At 42.1% G+C, this 21305-nt stretch overlaps 1 protein-coding gene across 1 annotated transcript in view; it reads left to right on the top strand.

Moving 5' to 3' along the window:
- Positions 1-20118, top strand: part of LOC137646049 (mediator of RNA polymerase II transcription subunit 23-like) — a 714542-nt gene extending 694424 nt beyond the window's left edge. The window contains exons 27-28 of the mRNA XM_068379200.1: positions 2675-2857; positions 19554-20118. Coding sequence (XP_068235301.1) covers positions 2675-2857; positions 19554-19925 — 555 coding nt within the window. The 3' untranslated portion in view covers positions 19926-20118. The remainder of the gene's footprint in view (positions 1-2674; positions 2858-19553) is intronic.
- The last annotated feature ends 1187 nt before the right edge of the window (positions 20119-21305 follow it).

Below are 21305 nucleotides of genomic sequence, written 5' to 3'. Positions count from 1 at the left end.
GCACCGGTCCAACTGGCATACTACCGGTTTGGTTAGTACCTGGAGGCACAGGTCCAGCCGGCGGCATGCGGCACTAGCCGACAGAAAGCGAGAAAGCATGGAATGAAGGGCTGCCTTATTAATGTATGTACAGTAAATAAAGGTGTAGGTATATAACCTTACTGCCTTCTTCCCAAATGAGGGTTCAAATGGAAGGGAAGAATGAATCATTCAAGCTTCCACCCAGCCACAAACTCTGTTGCCTGCACCGCCGGATTCAGGGATGTGGAAGGCAGTCCAAGGGAGGACTGAAGAACACTCAAAGACAAAGGGCTATCCCACCTGCAGCCGGTACAACCTTTCCCGGAGCCTTGCATCCGGAGGGGAAAGTCGGAGCGGCTATCAAGCCGCCTAAGTAGGAACCCAGCTGACACTACAAGCTACCCGCCAAGCCGGGAGAATGTAGGACGACGGCCATAGAATTTCGATAGCTAGGCTATCGTTAAAGGACAGAGAAAGGGTCTTGTATGTAGTGTTAGGAGAGGGCTTCCGCCATTTCCAAACAAGGGTGAAACTTCGTTTCAATATCGCCGCCATCCTAGGCGGCAGAAGAATATCTATTCTTCAACCTAGGGTCTGCCAAAAGTGTTAGGAGAAGGCGGCAGGATTGCCTCCTTTTCCAAACAGGAGTGAATCTTCATTTCAGTATCGGCACCATCCTAGGCGTCAGAACAATATCTATTCTTCAGCCTAGGGTCTGCCAAAACAAGACTTGTCTTCTAGACCGCAGGGGAAAAGGTGGCGGCAATATACTACCACTCAAGGTGCAGCTTAGGGAGGCTAAACCTCCTACACCGGCAACTCTAAGCCGGCAGGGGGATGACTACTCATCCTGCAGCTCAGCTGTCAGCATAAAGACTGAATACTCTGAGGTTCTGTCGAAAACCCAAGCCAGGATACTCGCCGGCAAGGGTGGTAGACAGGAAACACTAGCCTAGTCAAGCCGGAGTGTATTACTCTATGGCGAGACCAAGATAGGGTTGTCGCCTATGGCGACACTCAGAGGGAAGGAGGGATTACCCTTAAATCTCCACAGGAGACGAGTATCGAGTTATATAATTAATTCTAGGAGATATATTATCTCCTGTTGAATTTATAAAACGATACACGATGGTAAACGGGGATAATGTATGAAAGTATACTGCGTCTAGGCTAGGTAGCCTAGCACGGGGCGAAATCTCGGTTACCTATATCACCGAAACCCTAACGTATACAATCGACATAAGAGGAAGAGGAATACTATGATGAATTTCTACCAACACTGCACATTAAGAATCTTTTTAAAGATGAGTATTTGTTCTTTACTGATTACTCACTACGCTTATGATATTGGTAACGTGTTCTTCACAACTGTTAAAGGGAGTGTTCTTCACCTAAGGGATGGTGGATAGCGGGTCACAGATCTTTCCCCTTAAAGCACTATCATATTTACCAAATCAAGATAATTTTTTGTTCTTTTTTAAGGTAGAAATTTATGATTATACTTCATCATGTAAGTGGTGAGCACCCATTAATGGCAGGTTTTTCCCATGGTGAAGCCTCACACCAGAGTATAAATAATTCTCTGGTACACTTCCATCAGGACGACGTGGCTCGAGCCCAAAAAGAGGGATTTTGACGTAGGAAAAATCTATTTTTGGGTGAGATAGCCATGTCGTCCTGATGGCCCACCCGTTACATCCTACTTTTCCCCACCCTTCTGCTCGTTGGAGGCTGCTATTTCACAGTAGCTCAGCTGCGACGTGGAATAGGAAGCGGGATTATATAGGAGCACTGGAAGGTGATAGGGTGTGTAACAGCTCCCTACTTATCCTACCCCGTAGTGGATTAAACTGGGTAAGGTCTGTTTGGGGTGCAGATATCTATGGTTATCTTAGGATACGTCCCTGATTATACACATTGTCTTCGGATAGTCGTTTCCGTGGATGGAAACCCCGTGATTCCTGACGGTAATTCTCTTGTAATGTAAATCGCAGAAATATTATACTGTAGAAAGTTGCCTGAAGGAACTTCCATCAGAACAACATGGCTATCTCACCCAAAAATAGATTTTTCCTACATCAAAATCCCTTTTAATGCCTCCTTTAGTTCTCCTGGTGTTATATTTAGTACCAGCTCAGGTATTTCATTATTTCTATTGACAAAGTTATAGAGCCATATTGATAACAGCCTTGAGGTTTTAAAATCCTGTGTGAGAATGCATTGTATTTCTGTTTCCTGAACACATATAAGTTATAACTTGTTCTTGTTTATTAAACTTTAGTGTGCTGAAAATCTCTACTGGCAAATGTACAATGAACCATCTCATCTCTATTTTATAGTTAAATCATTACTTTCAGAGATATACAGTACAGACAATTTAAAAAATTCCCTTACCAGAATTAAGCTTCTATTTTGTATTTTTTTCTCAATGAAGTATTTTACTTAACGTTTTAACCTAAGCACCTGTAATGTGATTATTGGGTCTAGATTAAATAATTTGATACCAGCTTGATAGCAGTTATGTAAGATTTACTTAGATTTTGAAATATTTGAATTTTATAACAACAATTTTTAATATTTTACAGTACGTATTGTCATTACTGTAGCTCTTAAATATTAGGTTTGGGCTTTTAAGTGTTTATCTTTCTCCTAGGTTGATCACAGTGTAAAAGAACTGAAGTATATGGATCCAATTTGTGATGTACTGTATCATATTAAATACATGTTTACTGGGGACTCTATCAAAACCGATGTTGAAGGCATTATTCGAGGCCTGCGTCCAGCCTTGCAGAAGCGATTACGGTTTATCACTCATCTTAACTTGGATTCTATTGAGGTATTTATAAGGTTCTTTTTTTCATGCTTTACAATGCAGGTCTTATTGTGAAAGTAAGTTAACATAAAAAATTCCTTGCAATTTTAATTATTGGTTTTTCAATATTAAACTTACCCGATAATCATGTAGCTGTCAACTCTGTTGCCCGACAGAATTCTATGGAGGGATACGCCAGCTATCACAATACTAGAAGGGGGTGTTCTTACCAGCGCCACCTGTGGCCAGGTACTCAAGTACTTCTTGTTGACACCTCCTCAATTATTCCTCTGTCGTGCTTCTGACAAGACGTTCTGGGATACGCTTATGTTCTTGGAGTATTTTCACGACTTTGGTGAAGTATTTCTCTTTGATTTCGGCTGTCGCTTTACTGGAAACTTCTATATTAGCTTAGTTAGCTTTTGGAATTAATTTGATTAATTATGGTGACGAAGAGAGTATGAACTCTCGTTCACCTTTCAATGGCCGACCCTTCCCTTAGACGGAAGTGTTGGTGTCTAAGAGAGTATAGACTCTCTTTCTTAATTTTGCTTAACAAAAGTTATAGATTTATTTTATATCTCTCCGCCTCTTATAGGCCTCTTCGATTAACTTCCTTTTATTATAAACTTATTAAAATTAATTTTTATATTTGTTTATATTCGACCTTCCTAATAGTAGGCGGTCTTTTCTTGGTACCGAAGTTAATTATCGTGAGCCCGTCATTTCGGTTTTACCTGTTAACATATTATGCTATTTTAAGGTCTTTGAAAGAATTTCTTTGATAGTCTCGTATTTTTTCAAAGTTGAACTAACGTTTTGTTTGTCTCGGCAGTTGTTGACGTTCAGAACGTTTCAACTTGCACTCTATCGTTACGATAGAGAAAGAATGTTCACGGTTTCACATTGCAGTAAAGAGTAACCGTTTCTAGCGTTTTGTTCATTCTTTCTTAACTTAATGGTTTTGATCCTAATAAGGAACTTTTCTTTTTGGGAAATATTTCAGTTTTTTCCTTTAACAATAATATGTTTTAACGATATATATGATTGGGCTCTTCTCTCAGGTTCTAAGTCAAGAGAGAGAGAGAGAGAGAGAGAGAGAGATAGAGACGGAGGGAGAAAGAGGATAAACGTTTCCCTCAAGCCTGCCAGGCGTACGAGTAACGTCGTTATCGTTTTGCTCTTATCCCTAGTCTCTTTAGGGGAAGAAACTAAACGTTTCTAGAGTGATCTAGTGTTTAGTCTCTTTCCAGCCACTGAATTTTCTTTCATTAGATTTTTCTGTTACATTGTAATTCTGTTTTCGCAATTACTAACTTTTGAGAAGGATAGAATTGCGTGTTTCAGGTACAAACCACTTAAAGTTTCGAGTTCAGTGAAATAAGTGCAAACAGAAATCAAAGTGATAAGTGATTAGTGCAAAGTATGTCAGTGTTATGCGTGAGGGTACTTTTGTGCGCGCCAGTCGTCCTCCCAGTCCGGGACCTCTTGCAAGCTCCCAAGCCCAGGGGAGAAGCAATGTCGAAGGGCATAAGGGTTCGGCAGGCCTTGATCGGCGCACAGAAGTATCCTCGGTGGTTGTGGGCGTGTCTTACCGAGACCGTCACTCCCACCCGCAGACGATTGAGCCCTTATTTTGCTCGTCTGCAGAAGAGATTTAGAGGAGAAAATAAAGGCAGAGTTACGCTGGTCTCAGGTCTCAAGACCTCTTAAACGTAAAGTCCAGACCTATGCCAGACGTACGAAGTAAAGTTCAACAACCCGGATGCAGTCATTGGGTTAGCTCTGTCTCTCCTCAGTCATCAGTTTGTCGGGCTGAGAGTGCGCCTACACTCCCCCCCCCTATGCTCGCTCCGCCTGATCGCAGTACCACCTGCCAGGCGTACGATGTTGTGGACTCTACTACAGTCCATGCAAGCACAGCTTTCGGACCTGATGCGTGAGTGTCGTGCTGAGAGTGTTGCACCTCCTCCTCCTCCTGCACCGGTGGTGCACCAACCGCCTGCACCCGTTCAGCCTGTGCTGCACCCGCCTGCACCGGTGGTGCACCAACCGGCTGCACCCGTTCAGCCTGTGCTGCACCCGCCTGCACTCGCTGCACCCAGTCGCAGCACCATCTGCCAGGCGTACGATGTTGTAGACTCTACTACAGTCCATGCAAGCACAGCTTTCGGACCTGTTGTGTGAGTGTCGGGCTGAGAGTGTTGCACCTCCCCTGCACCCGTTCAGCCTGTGCTCAACCCGCCTGCACTCGCTGCACCCAGTCGCAGCACCATCTGCCAGGCGTACGATGTTGTAGACTCTACTACAGTCCATGCAAGCACAGCTTTCGGACCTGTTGTGTGAGTGTCGGGCTGAGAGTGTTGCACCTCCCCTGCACCCTTTCAGCCTGTGCTCAACCCGCCTGCACTCGCTGCACCCAGTCGCAGCACCATCTGCCAGGCGTACGATGTTGAACCTCTTTCTGTGTTCGCTGTTCCCAGTGTTGTTCAGCCTCAGCCTTCTTTAAGGCAACCTTCGGTTTGGGATCAGGAGGATTACCCCACTCTTCCTCCTCCTCCCCTGGCTGCTCCACCGGTGGTGCAACTCTCGGTGGAGGTACAACCTCTTCCACCTGTGAGTCAGTCTCCTCAGCTGCTGCACCGAGCTCAACCCGTGCACCCTGATTCTGCACCTTCCACTGTTGTTGTTCCAGCTCGTTCTGACTCTGCTGTTCAGCATACCTTACCTCCATTTTCTAACCATGGCAACAATATGAATCATGAGTTATGAATGTAAGGTAAACATTATGTTGATTTTTAAATCCCATGCAAGCATGCATAAAGCACTCTAGCACTGGTCATGGAATTTCTGAGAAATGTTAAACGCCATGCACACGCTCTGCTTTCCTTACAGCAGGCTCTGCTTACAGCAGGCTCTGCTTACTACATGCTCAGCATTCAGCATGCTCTGCATTCAGCATGCTCTGCATACAACATGCTCTGCATACAGCATGCTCTGCTTTCAGCATGCTATGCATACAACATGCTCTACATACAGCATGCTCTGCATACAGCATACTCTGCATTCATCATGCTCTGCATACCTTACCGCATGCTTCTCAACATATCTTGGGTTGTTGCCAACTCACTAGACTGTCAAGCAGTTTCATAACATTGCCTTCTAGTCTGCTGCTTTTGCACCAGTGAACCCTCACTCAGAGAACTTAGCTTTTCTAGGATAAGGTCCCTGTAGATGAGAAAGTTCTTTTCTCCCTCCTTCGGATATTCCCTTGAGGACTTTGTCATTTGGAGGGAGCCTTTAGCTGCATAACCTCTTATGGACTTTTATTTAAGCATAACATGCTTACAGGGAAGGTAATGGTTTCACTTCAGCCGCTAATCCCGTCTGTTACCACACCTGCTCCCATAGACCTTGAGCTGTGTTGCATGACATGCAGTCCAAGCTTAGTCCTTGTTAGAGGATTTTTGTTTACGGAGTCAATGTGTCACGGGGAAGACGTTCAACAACCAACAGAAGGGACTTGTTGTGACGCAGTGCGGCAACCTCAGCAACCCGTTAAGGAGTTGTCTGTACGACCCAGATAGTCTAGACAGATTCGGGTTGTCACTGTACTTCCTCGCTTGCCCATGATTGTCAGTTTTCAGACTGTGCAGCAGTATCATGATCTTGTGTCCGGCTCCGTCAGACGACTGGCTTTTAAGAGCTCCCACAAGTCGTCGCTGTCTGGAGATTTTCAAATGGACTATGGATCTGACCAAGGAACTGGGCCTCCTGGTCAATTTTGAGGAGTCTCAGCTCGTTCCATCCCAGACCATTGTTTCCTTGGGTATGGATCTTCAGAGTCGAGCTTTTTGGACTTGTCCGTCGGCCCCAAGGATCTTCCAAGCCCTAGAATGCATCCAGAGCATGCTGAGAAGGAACCGATGCTTAGTCAGGCAGGGGATGAGTCTAACAGGGACACTTTCATCGCTGACCCTGTTCATCGAGTTAGGGAGACTCCACCTCCGCCCCCTTCAGTATCATCTAGCTGCTCACTGGATAAAGGACATGACGCTAGAGACGGGCTCAGTTCCTGTTTCCGAAGAGATGAGGTCTACTCTAACGTGGTGGAAGAACAGCATTCTTCTCAAGGAAGGTCTACCTTTGGCTGTTCAGACCCCCGACCACCGTCTCTTCTCGGACGCATCGGACACGGGCTGGGGTGCGACACTGGACGGACAGGAATGCTCGGGAACATGGAATCAGGAGCAAAGGACACTTCACATCTATTGCAAGGAGTTGTTGGCAGTTCATCTGGCCTTGATAAACTTCAAGTCCCTCCAGCTTACAAGGTGGTGGAGGTGAACTCCGACTACACCACAGCCTTGGCTTACATCTCCAAGCAGAGAGGGACTCATTCGAGGAAGTTGTTCAAGATCGCAAGGGACCTCCTCATTTGGTCAAAGATCGAAAGCTCACGCTGGTAACGAGGCTCATTCAGGGCGATATGAATGTCATGGCAGATCGCCTCAGCCGTAAGGGTCAGGTCTTCCCCACAGAGTGGACCCTTCACAAGAATGTTTGCAGCAGACTTTGGGCCCTGTGGGGTCTGCCAACCATAGTTCTATTCGCTACCTCGATGACCAAGAAGCTCCTCTTGTATTGTTCTCCGATTCCAGACCCAACAGCAGTTCGCGTGGATGCCTTTCTGCCGGATTGGTCCCATCTCAACCTGTATGCATTCCCGCCGTTCAAGATTGTCAACAGGGTACTTCAGAAGTTCGCCTCTCACAAAGGGACACGGTTGACGTTGGTTGCTCCCCTCTGACCCGCGAGAGAAGGGTTCACCGAGGTACTGCAATGGCTGGTCGACGTTTCCCAGGACTCTTCCTCCTAGAGTGGACCTTCTGCGTCAACCTCACGTAAAGAAGGTACACCCAAACCTCCACGCTCTTCGTCTGACTGCCTTCAGACTATCGAAAGTCTCTCAAGAACTAGAGGCTTTTCGAAGGAGGCTTTTCGAAGGAGGCAGCCAGAACGATTGCCAGAGCAAGGACGACATCCACTCTCAGAGTCTATCAGTCTTAATGGGAAGTCTTCCGAAGCTGGTGCAAGGCCAATGCAGTTTTCCTCAACCAGTACCACTGTAACCCAGATTGCTGACTTCCTGTTACATCTAAGGAACGTAAAATCCCTATCAGCTCCTACGATCAAGGGTTACAGAAGTATGTTGGCAGCGGTTTTCCGCCACAGAGGCTTGGATCTTTCCTCCAACAAAGATCTACAGGACCTCCTTAGGTCTTTTGAGACCTCAAAGGAACGTCGGTTGTCCACTCCAGGCTGGAATCTAGACGTGGTCCTAAGGTTCCTAATGTCATCAGGATTTGAACCGTTCCAATCAGCCTCTTTTAAGGACCTCACATTAGAAACTCTTTTCCTCGTGTGCTTAGCAACAGGTAAAAGAGTAAGTGAGATCCACGCCTTCAGCAGGAACATAGGTTTCACATCTGAAACGGCTACATGTTCCTTGCGGCTCGTTTTTTTTTGGCTAAAACGAGCTTCCTTCCCGTCCTTGCCCTAAGTCGTTCGAGATCCCAAACCTGTCCAACATGGTGGGGAACGAACTAGAGAGAGTACTTTGCCCTGTTAGAGCTCTTAAGTACTATTTAAGAAGGTCAAAACCATTACGAGGACAATCAGAAGCCTTATGGTGTGCTATCAAGAAGCCTTCTCTACCAATGTCTAAGAACTCAGTTTCTTACTACATCAGGCTTCTGATTAGAGAAGCAAATTCTCATCTGAAGGAAGAAGACCTTGCTTTGCTGAAGGTAAGGACACATGAAGTGAGAGCTGTGGCTACTTCAGTGGCCTTCAAACAGAACCGTTCTCTGCAGAGTGTTATGGATGCAACCTATTGGAGAAACAAGTCAGTGTTCGCATCATTCTATCTCAAAGATGTCCAGTCTCTTTACGAGTACTGCTACACCCTGGGTCCATTCGTAGCAACGAATGCAGTAGTAGGCGAGGGCTCAGCCACTACATTCCCATAATTCCATAACTTTTTAACCTTTCTCTTGAATACTTTTTATGGGTTGTTCGGTCGGCTAAGAAGCCTTCCACATCCTTGTTGATTTGGCGGGTGGTCAATTCTTTCTTGAGAAGCGCCGAGGTTAAAGGTTGTGATGAGGTCCTTTAGTATGGGTTGCAGCCCTGTATACTTTAGCACCTTTGGGTTGATTCAGCCTCCAAGAGGAACGCTGCGCTCAGTAAGGAAGTCGAACTTAAAAAAGAGACAGAGTAACGGTTCAATTCGACTTCCTTACCAGGTACTTATTATTTCATTGTTATTTGAGATAACTGTTATATGAAATATGGGATACTTAGCTATCCTTTAATCTTGTACACTGGTTTTCACCCACCCCCCTGGGTGTGAATCAGCTACATGATTATCGGGTAAGTTTAATATTGAAAAATGTTATTTTCATTAGTAAAATAAATTTTTGAATATACTTACCCGATAATCATGATTTAATTGACCCTCCCTTCCTCCCCATAGAGAACCAGTGGGACCGAGGAATAATTGAGGAGGTGTCAACAAGAAGTACTTGAGTACCTGGCCACAGGTGGCGCTGGTAAGAACACCCCCTTCTAGTATTGTGATAGCTGGCGTATCCCTCCATAGAATTCTGTCGGGCAACAGAGTTGACAGCTACATGATTATCGGGTAAGTATATTCAAAAATTTATTTTACTAATGAAAATAACATATTTACAAGTAATCAATGCCCATATAATTCTTTTAGTACAATAAAAACAATAGTTATGGAATACTGGAAAAGAAATTAACCAAGCTTTAATTTTTTATTAGTAAACTGTATCTGTATAGTGTATATTTTTATTATATTAATATCCTACATTCATTATTTTTAATCACATTTTCACCTAGCTTTTGCCCTTATGATGGTTCATCCATAGTTTCAGTTTAGTATGGATTACCAGTATTTAAAAGTGTACACTCCGCTTTCTTTATCCACAGATTTACTGATGCAGATTTACTTAAGCATGGGTGATCATTTGGTTCCAATTAAGGAAATTATACACAAGAATTCACTTTTACATTAACCCCCTCAAAAAAAAGTTGTATAAAATATTAGAAAGTTGGCCAAAAAGAGAAAAAACCGACTTCGAGAAACAAGTAATACTCTCTGTCCTCTCAGAACCAAAGGAAAGTTCCCACCACCCCACCCAGAGACTTCTGGTTTGAATGGCAAAGGAAAATTATCATTAGTATTTCTGACTAAATGAAAAAAAATGAGATAAATGTTCCTAATTTTATCTTTTTATGATCTTCTAAAAAGTTCACAATTTTACCCAAGCAAATAAGAGTTACCAGATGAGATATTTTATATAAATTCTAACTTTTAAGAAAAGAAGCATGTCAAACATGATGAATTTAAGTGGTTTTGATGAAAACCCTTATTTTTGTTTTGTTAAGATTCCGGTACAATAAGTGTGGGTCTCTGGTCACTGGAAACATTGGGAATCCTGGTAAATTCTAAATTCTATCAGAAAAGAGAATTCAGTCTTATCTTCTTTTATTAAAAAAGTTCAAGAGAATGAAATCAGTATCAGTTTGGATCTGGATGAAACTTCTTGGGACCATGGCTTCTTTAGGGAAGTTCATTCCAAGGGGCTGCTTCAAGATGAGAGTTTATAAATATTTCAATTGAAATGGAAACAGGATATTAACTATTTCTTTTCCAATGATGAAGAACCAACTTCAACTGCTGAGTTGATGGGATGATCTTCCTCTGTTATCACAGGGGGAAGTGAGGGTTCCAGACCTACCTATTAAGGGACGCTTCAAAGAAAGAAAGAAGTGCATATCAAGATTTTCTCTATCTGTTAGCCTCTTTGCTATGATGGCATCGTTTGATATCAAAAACATGCCTGGTGGTTGATACAGATGATGACATCCAGATATGTCTTTTACATATATAAACCATGTGGAGTTAAGATTACTCGTATAACTTGTATATCCTTCAAAAGAGTATAGCACATGATCGTATATCACACAGTTAAACTCAGGAAATTTCACTAAAAAATCTCCTCTCCCTGATATTAGCCCCTCTTCCTCCTTTTTTACCAAACAATGAAGTCTTTGGGATTCTAGCCTTTATTTCTAATTGTGTAAAAGCTATTTTTAAATATAAAACTTACCCGCTGGTTATATAATAGCCTAAGTCCCCGACGCCTCGGCAGAAAATTCAAAATCTCTTGCGCAGCTTAGCGCATATAAGCCAGGTGTACCCCAGCGCCCTCGCGGTACCACAGGTAGAACTATACTCAACCAATTCAGATTTTCTCTGCCACCATAGCTGGCTGAACTATTGGAAATTCTCTCTTGTTTTCTTACTCTGTTTGGACGTTATTTGGTGATATATTAACGTTTTTGAGTTTTGGCTTTCGCATATTTGTTTTATTTGATCTGTGATCACGTATTTTAACTTAAAAGGTAGGGTTGGAAGGTTTTTCAACCTATTTTAAATCTCACGAAAGCATAGGGGCGAAATGTAAACATTTCGTCCATGGATGACGTCACAGCCTCTTCCGTAGGCTAAAAGTCTGTCTTGCCTTTTAAGAATATAAGTGATTTTGCTTTTAGAGTTTTAAGTTATAATTAAATTAAAGGAATTATTTTGAGAAAATTTTATCCTTTTAATATTTTTCTTTAGATAATCTTTATTCTGTTTGCAAAGATTAACTACCGTTCAGTTTATTTTTGTTACGGTAATCAGTATCGTTACGATGTTACATATATTGTAGCGATTTTATGAATAGTACTTTCTTCTTACTTCTCAAGTTTTTAATTGTACTTTATAAAAGGAACATTTTATTTTGCAATTAATTGGTCCTTTCAGTATTTTTTCCTTAGTCAGAGATTAAAGGAAGTTACACTTCAGTTTATTTTATACGATGCAGTATTCTTTACATTCGTCGTAGCGCATGATTCTATGTATCGTTGTTGCTTTGGTGGTTTTCGTAATACTAAATTGTTTGTCTATTATTTGTAGATGTTCCAATGATGCGAGTGATGATTTATCTTTTATTGGAACCCCTTAATTTAAGGGTTTATTTTAATGTATAAATAATATATCTATTAAGGTAATTTTTGGTGTTTAATATTTTGTTACATTTATATGGGATTTTGTACTTTTGCTTTCCCATTCAAACAATTGTCCAGTGACAGAATTATAAGTCTCTCCCTACGGAGTTCATTTCCTTTAAGAGAGTGTATACTTTGTCTTTCAGGTATTATGAAACTATCTTTGTGCCAAAGAGTAAAGTACAAATTTTTTAGTGATAAATTGTGCAGTGAATTTTATTCAGTGGAGAGTGCTTCTATTCGAACCTGTCATTATCCTAGCCTTAGACCTCTGTCGAGCTCCCGTACCCAGGGGAGAAGTTAAGTCAAACGGCGAAAGGAATCGAGAGGGTAACCAGGCGTTACAGTCTTTTAGACCCGAACTGAAGTCCTCTCGAGTGTTTTCTGTCGACCACCAGAACGCTCACCCTCGCTATAGATAAAGCGAGGTGTTAGTGTTTTCAAAGGCGCTAAGCTGAAAACAAAATTAGATTCGTTCTGCGTGTATTACGTTTCATGCGGCGCAGACGCAGTGCCGCCACCCCCACCTGATGGGTGTCATCTCTCGACAGTGGCTAGCGCTATGGATCGACGAAGATAATGCTGAATACGTTTCACCTAAGGTTGATCCTTGATCTTTGTAGTTAGGCATGAAACAGCATCTATCTTCGTTTATGCAGTCTTTTCTGCCTGCCGTTAACAGTGCGGTTGGGTGTCTCGATTCCGGTCTTTGACACGGACGCACAGGCGTCGTGTCTTTAACGGTGAGAACTCGTTGTCGCACAGGCGGCCTACCTACCGCAATGTTCAATGGTGGGGGAAAGTGGATGCTTTACTTCAAATGCTGGACGCAAACTGACGGATCATAGCACCTAGTATTAGTCTATACAGACGCGCCGACGTTCGCCAGGCAGCAGAGCCGGCGAAGCGTCATCGGAATGGTGCGGCAACGGAAACGGAACGTCGACGGCATGGAGCGAAGCGCCACGTCAGGACGCTTCAGCGTCAGTGTGGACGCTTCTGCGTCAGTGTAGACGCTTTCAGTGTCAGTATGGACACTTCAGCGTCAGTATGAACGCTTCAGCACCAGTGTGGACGCTTCAGCGTCACTGTGGACGCTTCAGCGCTAGTGTGGGCGCTTCAGCATCAGTGTGGACGCTTCAGCGTCGGTGTGGTCGCTTCGCTACCTATTACTATAGACTTTGATGTCTACCAGACCATGAACGTCTAGTGTTGAGTGATTGTTGCTCCATGCGCTATATTAAGAAATAAATCTTAACTAGAAAGATATTATATTCTCGGTCCAAGGCCTGCTGGGCTAACTCTTGGTTGTGAGAACTAGAATTAAAGCCTCTAATTATTGAGGTCCGAATTCAGAATCATAAGGAGTGGATTCCTAAGAATCAAGACTTCTCTTGCTAGGATAGATTGTAAAAGGTAGGGAATAACTTTCAGAAACTCATGAGAATTTTTCTAAAGAGTTTCCCTCATATTTTTTACCTGCTGCTCCTCTTTTCGACTTCAGAGTTTTCGCTAGTTGAGTTGATGGTGTCGCTATTTATTTTATTTTATTTGTATTACAAGCCAGCTACAACCCTATTAGGGAAAGCAAGATGCTTTAACCCAAAGGGCTCCTTTAGGGAACGATGGCCTAGTAAATTAATGGTAAAATAAAGTAATGAATTAACATTAAATCATTCTCAGGAAAATAACGAAGCTTACTGTAGAGATGATACAGCGCTTGCAGCTGCTACAACAGAAAGGGCATTAAGGCCTTTATGAGAATAGAACGTTAAAGTATATCTCCCACCACGGGCAGATCTTTTATGATTTAATGTTTTATGTTTTTAAACCGCTCTTGTTAGTGACTCGTAAACATAGCACAGTGCTCTAGAGGAGGTGTTTGTTCGTTTTCACCTTGCCCCTAGTCCTTTATCTCTAATTTACGTTCCAACCCTTGGGAGAAGGAAGGTCGGTAGGCTGAGGTTCTTCGCGGACCTTGTGCATTAAACGTCTGTTCCGCCAAGCGATATTGTTGATGCAGTCCAAGACGGTCTCTCTCCACTTTGGAATGATGAGGTAATGCTCTTTTCTTCGCCTATGATTGGCGAGCTATGACATCACAACCATGTGACATAGTATCTTGAAAAGAGCGGAGTTGGAATGTTCAGATCGTCATCGCTATGGTATCATGGATCTTGTAACTGTTTTCTGCATATTAGAATGCAGTTCCCTGACGAGAATAACATTCTACGTTTTCCCTGTCTACCAGACTAGGTAGTTACTCGTCATGTATACACGCGAACAGAACTTACCTTCGCAGCAGTCGGGTTTTGATGCGTGAACAGGAAGCAATCGTGTGTTTTTTCTTCCGCGAGAGAAGCGGAAGTCAGACAAGTCACATACAATCCCAGCTCTTCCTCTTGATTCTGACTCACTTTCAGGGAGGAAGGACTTTGTCTTCATCGAAGGACGCATAACCTGGAATTGGCAGTCACCAATCAATTTGTCCAAGACCTTTCAGGAGTCGTATGTTTTTCTATTAACTTATCCTGCAGTATCTAACGTTCGCCGGAAGTTTTTTCTTTTCGGAAGAAGGCGACGTGTCAGCACCTGAGTCGTGTAAGACACACAGTTCTTCGGGGGGAAAAGGTGCTCAGTTTGCTTCTGTTCACACTTCTCCTTCCCCAGTATGGAGAAAGGTCTATTACTTTCTTCTGAGGTCTAGCGACTACTGTTGACGGTATCTCACAGCACTGGATACGTTCAGTTCGCCCACAAGGCGCGCTTGAAATGTCATAGGGACTCTCCCAGGTCGCTCACAGGACTGCGGTTGATGCTCTCTCCCGGCCTTCACCCACGCTTGAGTTGGCGCACTCGCTACCCCGCGAGTGTAGGTTTGGTCTGAGCTAAAAGAGGTCTATTTCATCTGTGTTTAGCATTTACGATTCTCGGGGGGGGAGAAAATTTTCTCCTAAAGAGTCTAAGGACTACCATAGATCAAAGAAATGGTTTTCCGATTAGTGTCAGAAGGCATAGTTCTCCTATGCTTAGTAACGCTTCCTTGCAGAGATATGCTCGTGTTAAGAGAAGCGTTAGAGCGGGTGCTTGTAGCAGTCTGGTCTCTCTCTTATGGCAGACGTCGTGCAGACACAGACGCAAGTTCTGGTCTCTCCCTCACGCAGTCCCAGACGCAGGCACCAGTCTGGTCGTTTGTTGGACGCTAACAGTCAAAGTTGATCCTTTCAACAAGTTGTCCCATTTTCGCGGTCTGCGGGACGCGTGACTATCACTCATGCATACGCATCCTACACGTGGACAACTCTCGGCTATCAGTTCCGTCTTTCCGTCAATGACCGGACGCGATGCTGTCGCCTCCACGCTGCAGATTTACATCAAGCCGGGCACACACACAGCGCTGTACCCACACCACAAGGTGAACGCATACAGCACGCTGACACCTTACGGAAATGCAACCACATGCGACATTATGGTCGCATGCTAGACGCATACAGTCAAGTCTTGTTCTCACAGCAGTTTAACCAGATTATTGTCTCTCCTCCGCGTCTCTCTGGCCTCACAGCTAACGCTCCCTCTTGTCAAGCTTTGGCTTTAAGTTTGTTGAACACTTGCTGATTACACACGAATCAGGTCTTAACCTCACAGCATGAGGTTCACGTGGTTGACAAGATTTGGGAGGCGGTTCTAGATCCCGATTCTCTCTCACGACATGTTGAGTGTAGACAGCATGCTGGAACCGTTCTGGACTCATGCTGGGACCATGCTGGGTGCATGCTGGGACCATGCTGGGTGCATGCTGGAAGCATGTCTTTAGTCCTTTTCCCTGTGTCAAGATCAAGAACGTTTTATGTGAAACCCTCAAGCTTTAGGTCTAGCTGCCTCCAGTATTTCGGAAAACCCCTAAGATCTAGAGGGTTGTTCGAAGGAGACAGCTGAGGCTTTCGCTTGTACAAAGGACATTTGCCTCAAGGTTTTCCAACCCAATTAGAGTGCTTTATGGAGTGGTGTAGAGCTAGAGCCTGCTCTTCATTAGGTAACTCTAACACAAGTGGCCTATTTTTTCTTAGACCTTAGAAGAAAACACATTTTCTTCCCTCCTCGACCATCAAAGGGTACAGGAGTATGCGGGCATCTGTCTTCAGACGCAGAAGATTGGATCTATCAAATAGAGACTTTATAGATCATCTCAGATCATTTGAGAGGACTTGGAGGCATCAGCAAGATGCTCCAGTCTGAAATTTAGGGTTCGTTTCTGGAGCTTCACGGTAGTGACAGATCCGACCATTTACACTTCGTTTCTTTTTAAGGCCTAACTTTGGAGACTTTCTGAGTAAGTCTACCATAGTTGAGATTCAGTGAAGTTCACTCTTTTAGCAAGAACATGGACTTCACATTGTTTAAGCCATAGGTACCTTGCAACCTGGATTCTTGGTTATTAATAAACATCTTTCTCATCCATAGCCTAAATTTTTCGGGATCACTATTCTCTCGAATTTAGTTTGTGATGGGCTGAGAAGAGTTTTTTGCCCAATTAAAACGATGAAGTATTATTGGGACAAGAACAAAGAAGTTAGGAGTCTATTCATAACTCTTAGGTGCATGGTCAAGAAGCCTGCGCTATCCATGTCTAAACATTCTGTCATCTCGTATAGACTTTGATTACAAAGGTTCTTCCACACGGTTGGGTGACAGATCATAAGACATTGAAAGGGTAAAGACTCACGAAGTTAGAGCGGTAGAAACTTCTGTAATTTTTAAACTAAACTGTTCTCTGCAAGCATCGCGTATACAGTCTTGTGAAGGGGTAATCCTTTATTCGTCTTGCTTTACTTTTACCGTGTCCAGTCTCTATGAAGTCGTCTACGTTTTGGGATCACTTGCAACGAGTGCAGTAGTAGGTGAAACATTCTCCACTACATTTCCCTAAATTCCTAGTACCCCTGTTCTTCTCTTGGAACTGTTATATATTTTTTCTGATTGTACGTGAAGATTGGTCGGCAATCTTCAGCAATCTTTGACCTAGTCAGGTGGTCATTTTGTTCCTAGAGAGCGCCCGAAACAAGGGTATTAGTTGAGGTACTGTCATGTTATAGGTATTGTACCGTTTGACAGCTCCTAGAGATCACCAGCCCCGAGTGGATCACCGGATCTCCTAAGGATAGCAGACAAAATGAGGCAGAGCATTGCTGTCAGCTTCCTTATCAGGTTAGAACCACTAACCTGTTTATGTAACTCTTAAGTGAATTTCCAATTATGCATCTGTCTCTGACCGGCCACCAATGGGTGTCAATCAGCAATTATATAACCAGCGGGTAAGTTTTATATTTAAAAATGATATTTTCATAATAAAATAAATTTTTGAATATACTTACCCGCTGGTTATATAAGATTTAGACCCACCCTCCCCTCTACAGACCATGGGGCATGGAAAATCTTAATTTGTCGAGTATAGTTCTACCTGTGGTACCGCGAGGGCGCTGGGGTACACCTGGCTTATATGCGCTAAGGTGCGCAAGAGATTTTGAATTTTCTGCAGAGGCGTCAGGGATTTAGGCTATTATATAACCAGCGGGTAAGTATATTCAAAAATTTAATTTATTATGAAAATATCATTTTAGTCTGTTTTTATGTTACCATATATTATCACTCCACTCTCTCTAGCCAATGGCAACATTTCCTACCTGAGAAATTACTGAAACCCCCAGCTTAGAGACGTAGGGATCCTCACATCTTGCCTCACCAACAACTGAAACACTTGTGATTTTAATCCTTATCCTTGGTTATGTAAGGTCTATTTTAGTGTATTTCTATGTTAGCACCTTTTCAAATCACGCAGAAAATACTACCCACGTCGTCACAAAAACATTTTACCAGTAATGAAAGTTGTTGACACACGACGAGATATATATATATATATCTCTCTCTCTCTCTCTCTCTCTCTCTCTCTCTCTCTCTCTCTCTCTCTCTCTCTCTCTCTCTCTCTCTCTCTCTCTCTCTCTCTCTCTCTCTCTCAGCTTATTTTATTTTTATAATATACCTTCCTGAATAATAAATTAAGTAATAGTTCAAATATCTAGAATTAAATAATACTGTACAGCCCATATTTCATGTGCTTATATTATTTAATGAAGATTTTGTATAGACAAATTTAATGCGTGACATTCTATTAATTTCAAGTTTGTATAGATGAATTTACTTTATTATTCTTTCCCATATATGATAGCTGTCCAAAAACACTTAGCATATTCTATTTTTAGCTACCTCTCCTCAAAGCTGACATTGATTTACTTTTTAATGAAGAAATATTTTTTCTTTATATATCTTATTTCTTAATGGAAAAATTTTAACTTCGCTGCTGTTTTCCTGGCTGCTATCTTCATATGGTTCCTGAATTGCTTTTGACTGATCTTCATCACCTGCTACATCTTCTTCATTTATATCATCCAAATCTATAGAAAAATCGCTTAAATCTTTGCTGTGTTCGCTGTCTCGATCCCTTTTCACGTGGTTAGCTGATTGTAAACAAACCCGGTGGCGGAGTCAACATGTATCTCTGTGACTTCACACAATGGGGGAGCAGCCTTTGCCAAATCTTGCGAGTCTGGTTGTAGCCTGTACCGGCTGGAGTAATCAATTGTATCTACAAACGAAAATGCGGCCGAGGGTTAATCATTTATAGTTCCTAGTGAATTGTAAATTGGTATTGTTTATTTTTTCAAAGTTATTTTAGGCATGTCAGCCTACCTTTACCAAGACTGCTGAATCACATTCTATAGATTCATGGTGTTAGCCTGCAGTATTTGTTCTTAAAATATAGACAAAATTGTATCATGTCTGAAGTTGGTCAAATAGGTTGGCTATTATGGAAGAGTGCAAATATTTCAAATGAAAAGAAGGAAAAAAAATCAATGCAGCCGAGATTCAATAGATTGCTAAGAATGTTCAGTACTGCCTCTGGTAATACAAAATAATTGCACTACTGTCATCATATACTTGAATTGGTGGAACTTTAGAAGTTCAAACATGGTGATAAGATATTTTGTTGAACAGGTTGTTTGATAGTTGATACTGTGATTTATTTATTGCGTTTTACTTTTTTTCAAATTTACCTTATTTCTCCTTTGTGATTTATGCTTAATATGTTTCCTTTTCTATACTGTACTAGGTTTCCATGTTAGGGAACTCAGGCGGATAGAATTCTGCTGATCCGATTACAGTGGCAGAATGATAGTAATCATAATGAATATACATTGTAAGACATTCTGCAGTAGATGTGAATACAATTTCTCAAAGTATTTATAAATTTGTTTAAAGACACACATATAAGTACCATTCATAGCTCATATTTTTATCAAATTCTATATTATATAATTATTAGTAATTTTTTTTTTATTTTTTATGATAATTTGCGTTAGCAAGGTTTTACTTATAATTTTTAGGCTTAGTGTCTTAGACAAATTTTGTAAGTGTTTATTTTATTTGGAAAAACAGGAAATGCTTAATTGTAGGTGCATGTATATTTATGTACATTTTGTATCAAAAGAGAAAATCAGCTTGGTCTATTACTTTTCAGAATCCAGCAACAGGAAATGCCAGTGGGAATCTCCCGGGGCAAAGTAGTAGCACCACAAATACCAATGCCAGTGCTGCAAGTACCAGCAATGCCAGCGGAGGAAATGTGAATAATAACAATACGACAAATGGCAACAATACACCAGGACTGGCTGGAGTGACTGGACCACAATCTACAAATACAGGGACAGGGACTGGGTCAGTTCTTGGAGCTCCAGGCTCTAGTGTGGGACTGGCTGGAATAACACAAACCTCCACCTTAAGTGGCAGTTTGTCGGGGTCAGGAGGAGTGGGTGTGGGGTCTATGTCAGCTGCATCAAGTCTAGCATCACTTTTGCAGGATACGTCTCCTGTTAATACATCTGTCCCATAAACTCCCAAGTTTTTTGTGGATTTTTGTCGATTTTAGTAGAATGTATTTTTTCTTTTATAACTGAATGTTGATTGACATAGCTAAAGGTTATTTTCTTATAGATGGCTTGTTTCTTGTGACCTTTTTGGCTTATATGAATTATAAGGTCTTTATATTTTTATTATGTTTTAAGTGACCTTTATAAATAAAATACGATTATTTATATTTTTTTGTGGTTTTCTTCATCTATATTAATCATTAGTTGAAAATAGACTCCATAAAAATATCCAACATTACCAACTGTTAAATAAAATTGAAGCAATGTTAAAATACAACTCGTTCCGTAACCGAAATACAAACCATGCTATTTACATAGGGTATTACTTTCGGCGTAGCTGAAATGACGAGTCATTAGATTTTTAACGAGGGTTAACTACCCTCTTGCTAGCTAGCGAGGGGGTAAGGGAGGGGAGCTAGCTACCCCTCCCCCTTCACACACCGAACTGACTCACTTCGCTTTTGGCTCGGGTGGTGAGCGGACATGTCTGCTCTCACCCTCGCTTGGCAGCCATTAACGTTTTGTCTTTACCTAATTACTTACTTTTTCTTAAACTTAATATATATATATATATATATATATATATATATATATATATATATATATATATATATATATATATAAACATTCTTATGTTTATGTATATATTTGGGTATAGAAATACAGTAAGTTTCCTTTTCAGTGTTTGTGCTGTTTGTGTGTGTGTAGTGTACGACATCATCACCGCGTAGTTCCAGGCCACCGTGGTGATACTTCGTGGGTCACGATCTCTCCCTTGGTCCTTCGGTCGTTCCTTCGGCTTCCGTTTCTCGGCCGCCGTGGGGAATCGCCATCGCTGGACTTTATTTATTCTTCTGTTTTCTCCGCTGTTCCTCCTTCCCTACAGGGAACTTGGACTATCAGCGAAGGGAACGTGGGAGTTTAGTTTGACTACGGTCTCATTTTCTCTCTCTCTCGAGGTCGTTCACCCTTTTACTACTACTACGTACTTACGGTACCTCCCTTCCCATTGCGGGTTGAGTTGCTATTCCGTTTATTTAGTCTCAATTATTTTTAATGAATTCTAATTGTATTTGTTAACTTTTCAGCTTCTGCGTAGAATGCTTCCCTTCTGGGTTCAGTCGTTATTACTACTTGTGAACATTCTTAGATGAATTACAATTATAATTGTTATAATTTTGTTTTTGTTAGAGTTCTCCGCCTTCCCCCCTTCCCCGTGAATGTCAGTGGGGGAGGAGGGTGCATACCTGGTGTGTAATTCTTTTGTTCTTTTCCCTCAGGGTTCCTCTTCGGAGTTCCCTCGGGGGAATGAATGTTAACTAATTATTTATTATAATTTCACA

This window comes from Palaemon carinicauda, chromosome 8 (genome assembly GCF_036898095.1).
Source record: "Palaemon carinicauda isolate YSFRI2023 chromosome 8, ASM3689809v2, whole genome shotgun sequence".
Lineage (NCBI taxonomy): Eukaryota > Metazoa > Arthropoda > Malacostraca > Decapoda > Palaemonidae > Palaemon > Palaemon carinicauda.
This window is presented reverse-complemented; position numbering and strand designations above follow the sequence as displayed.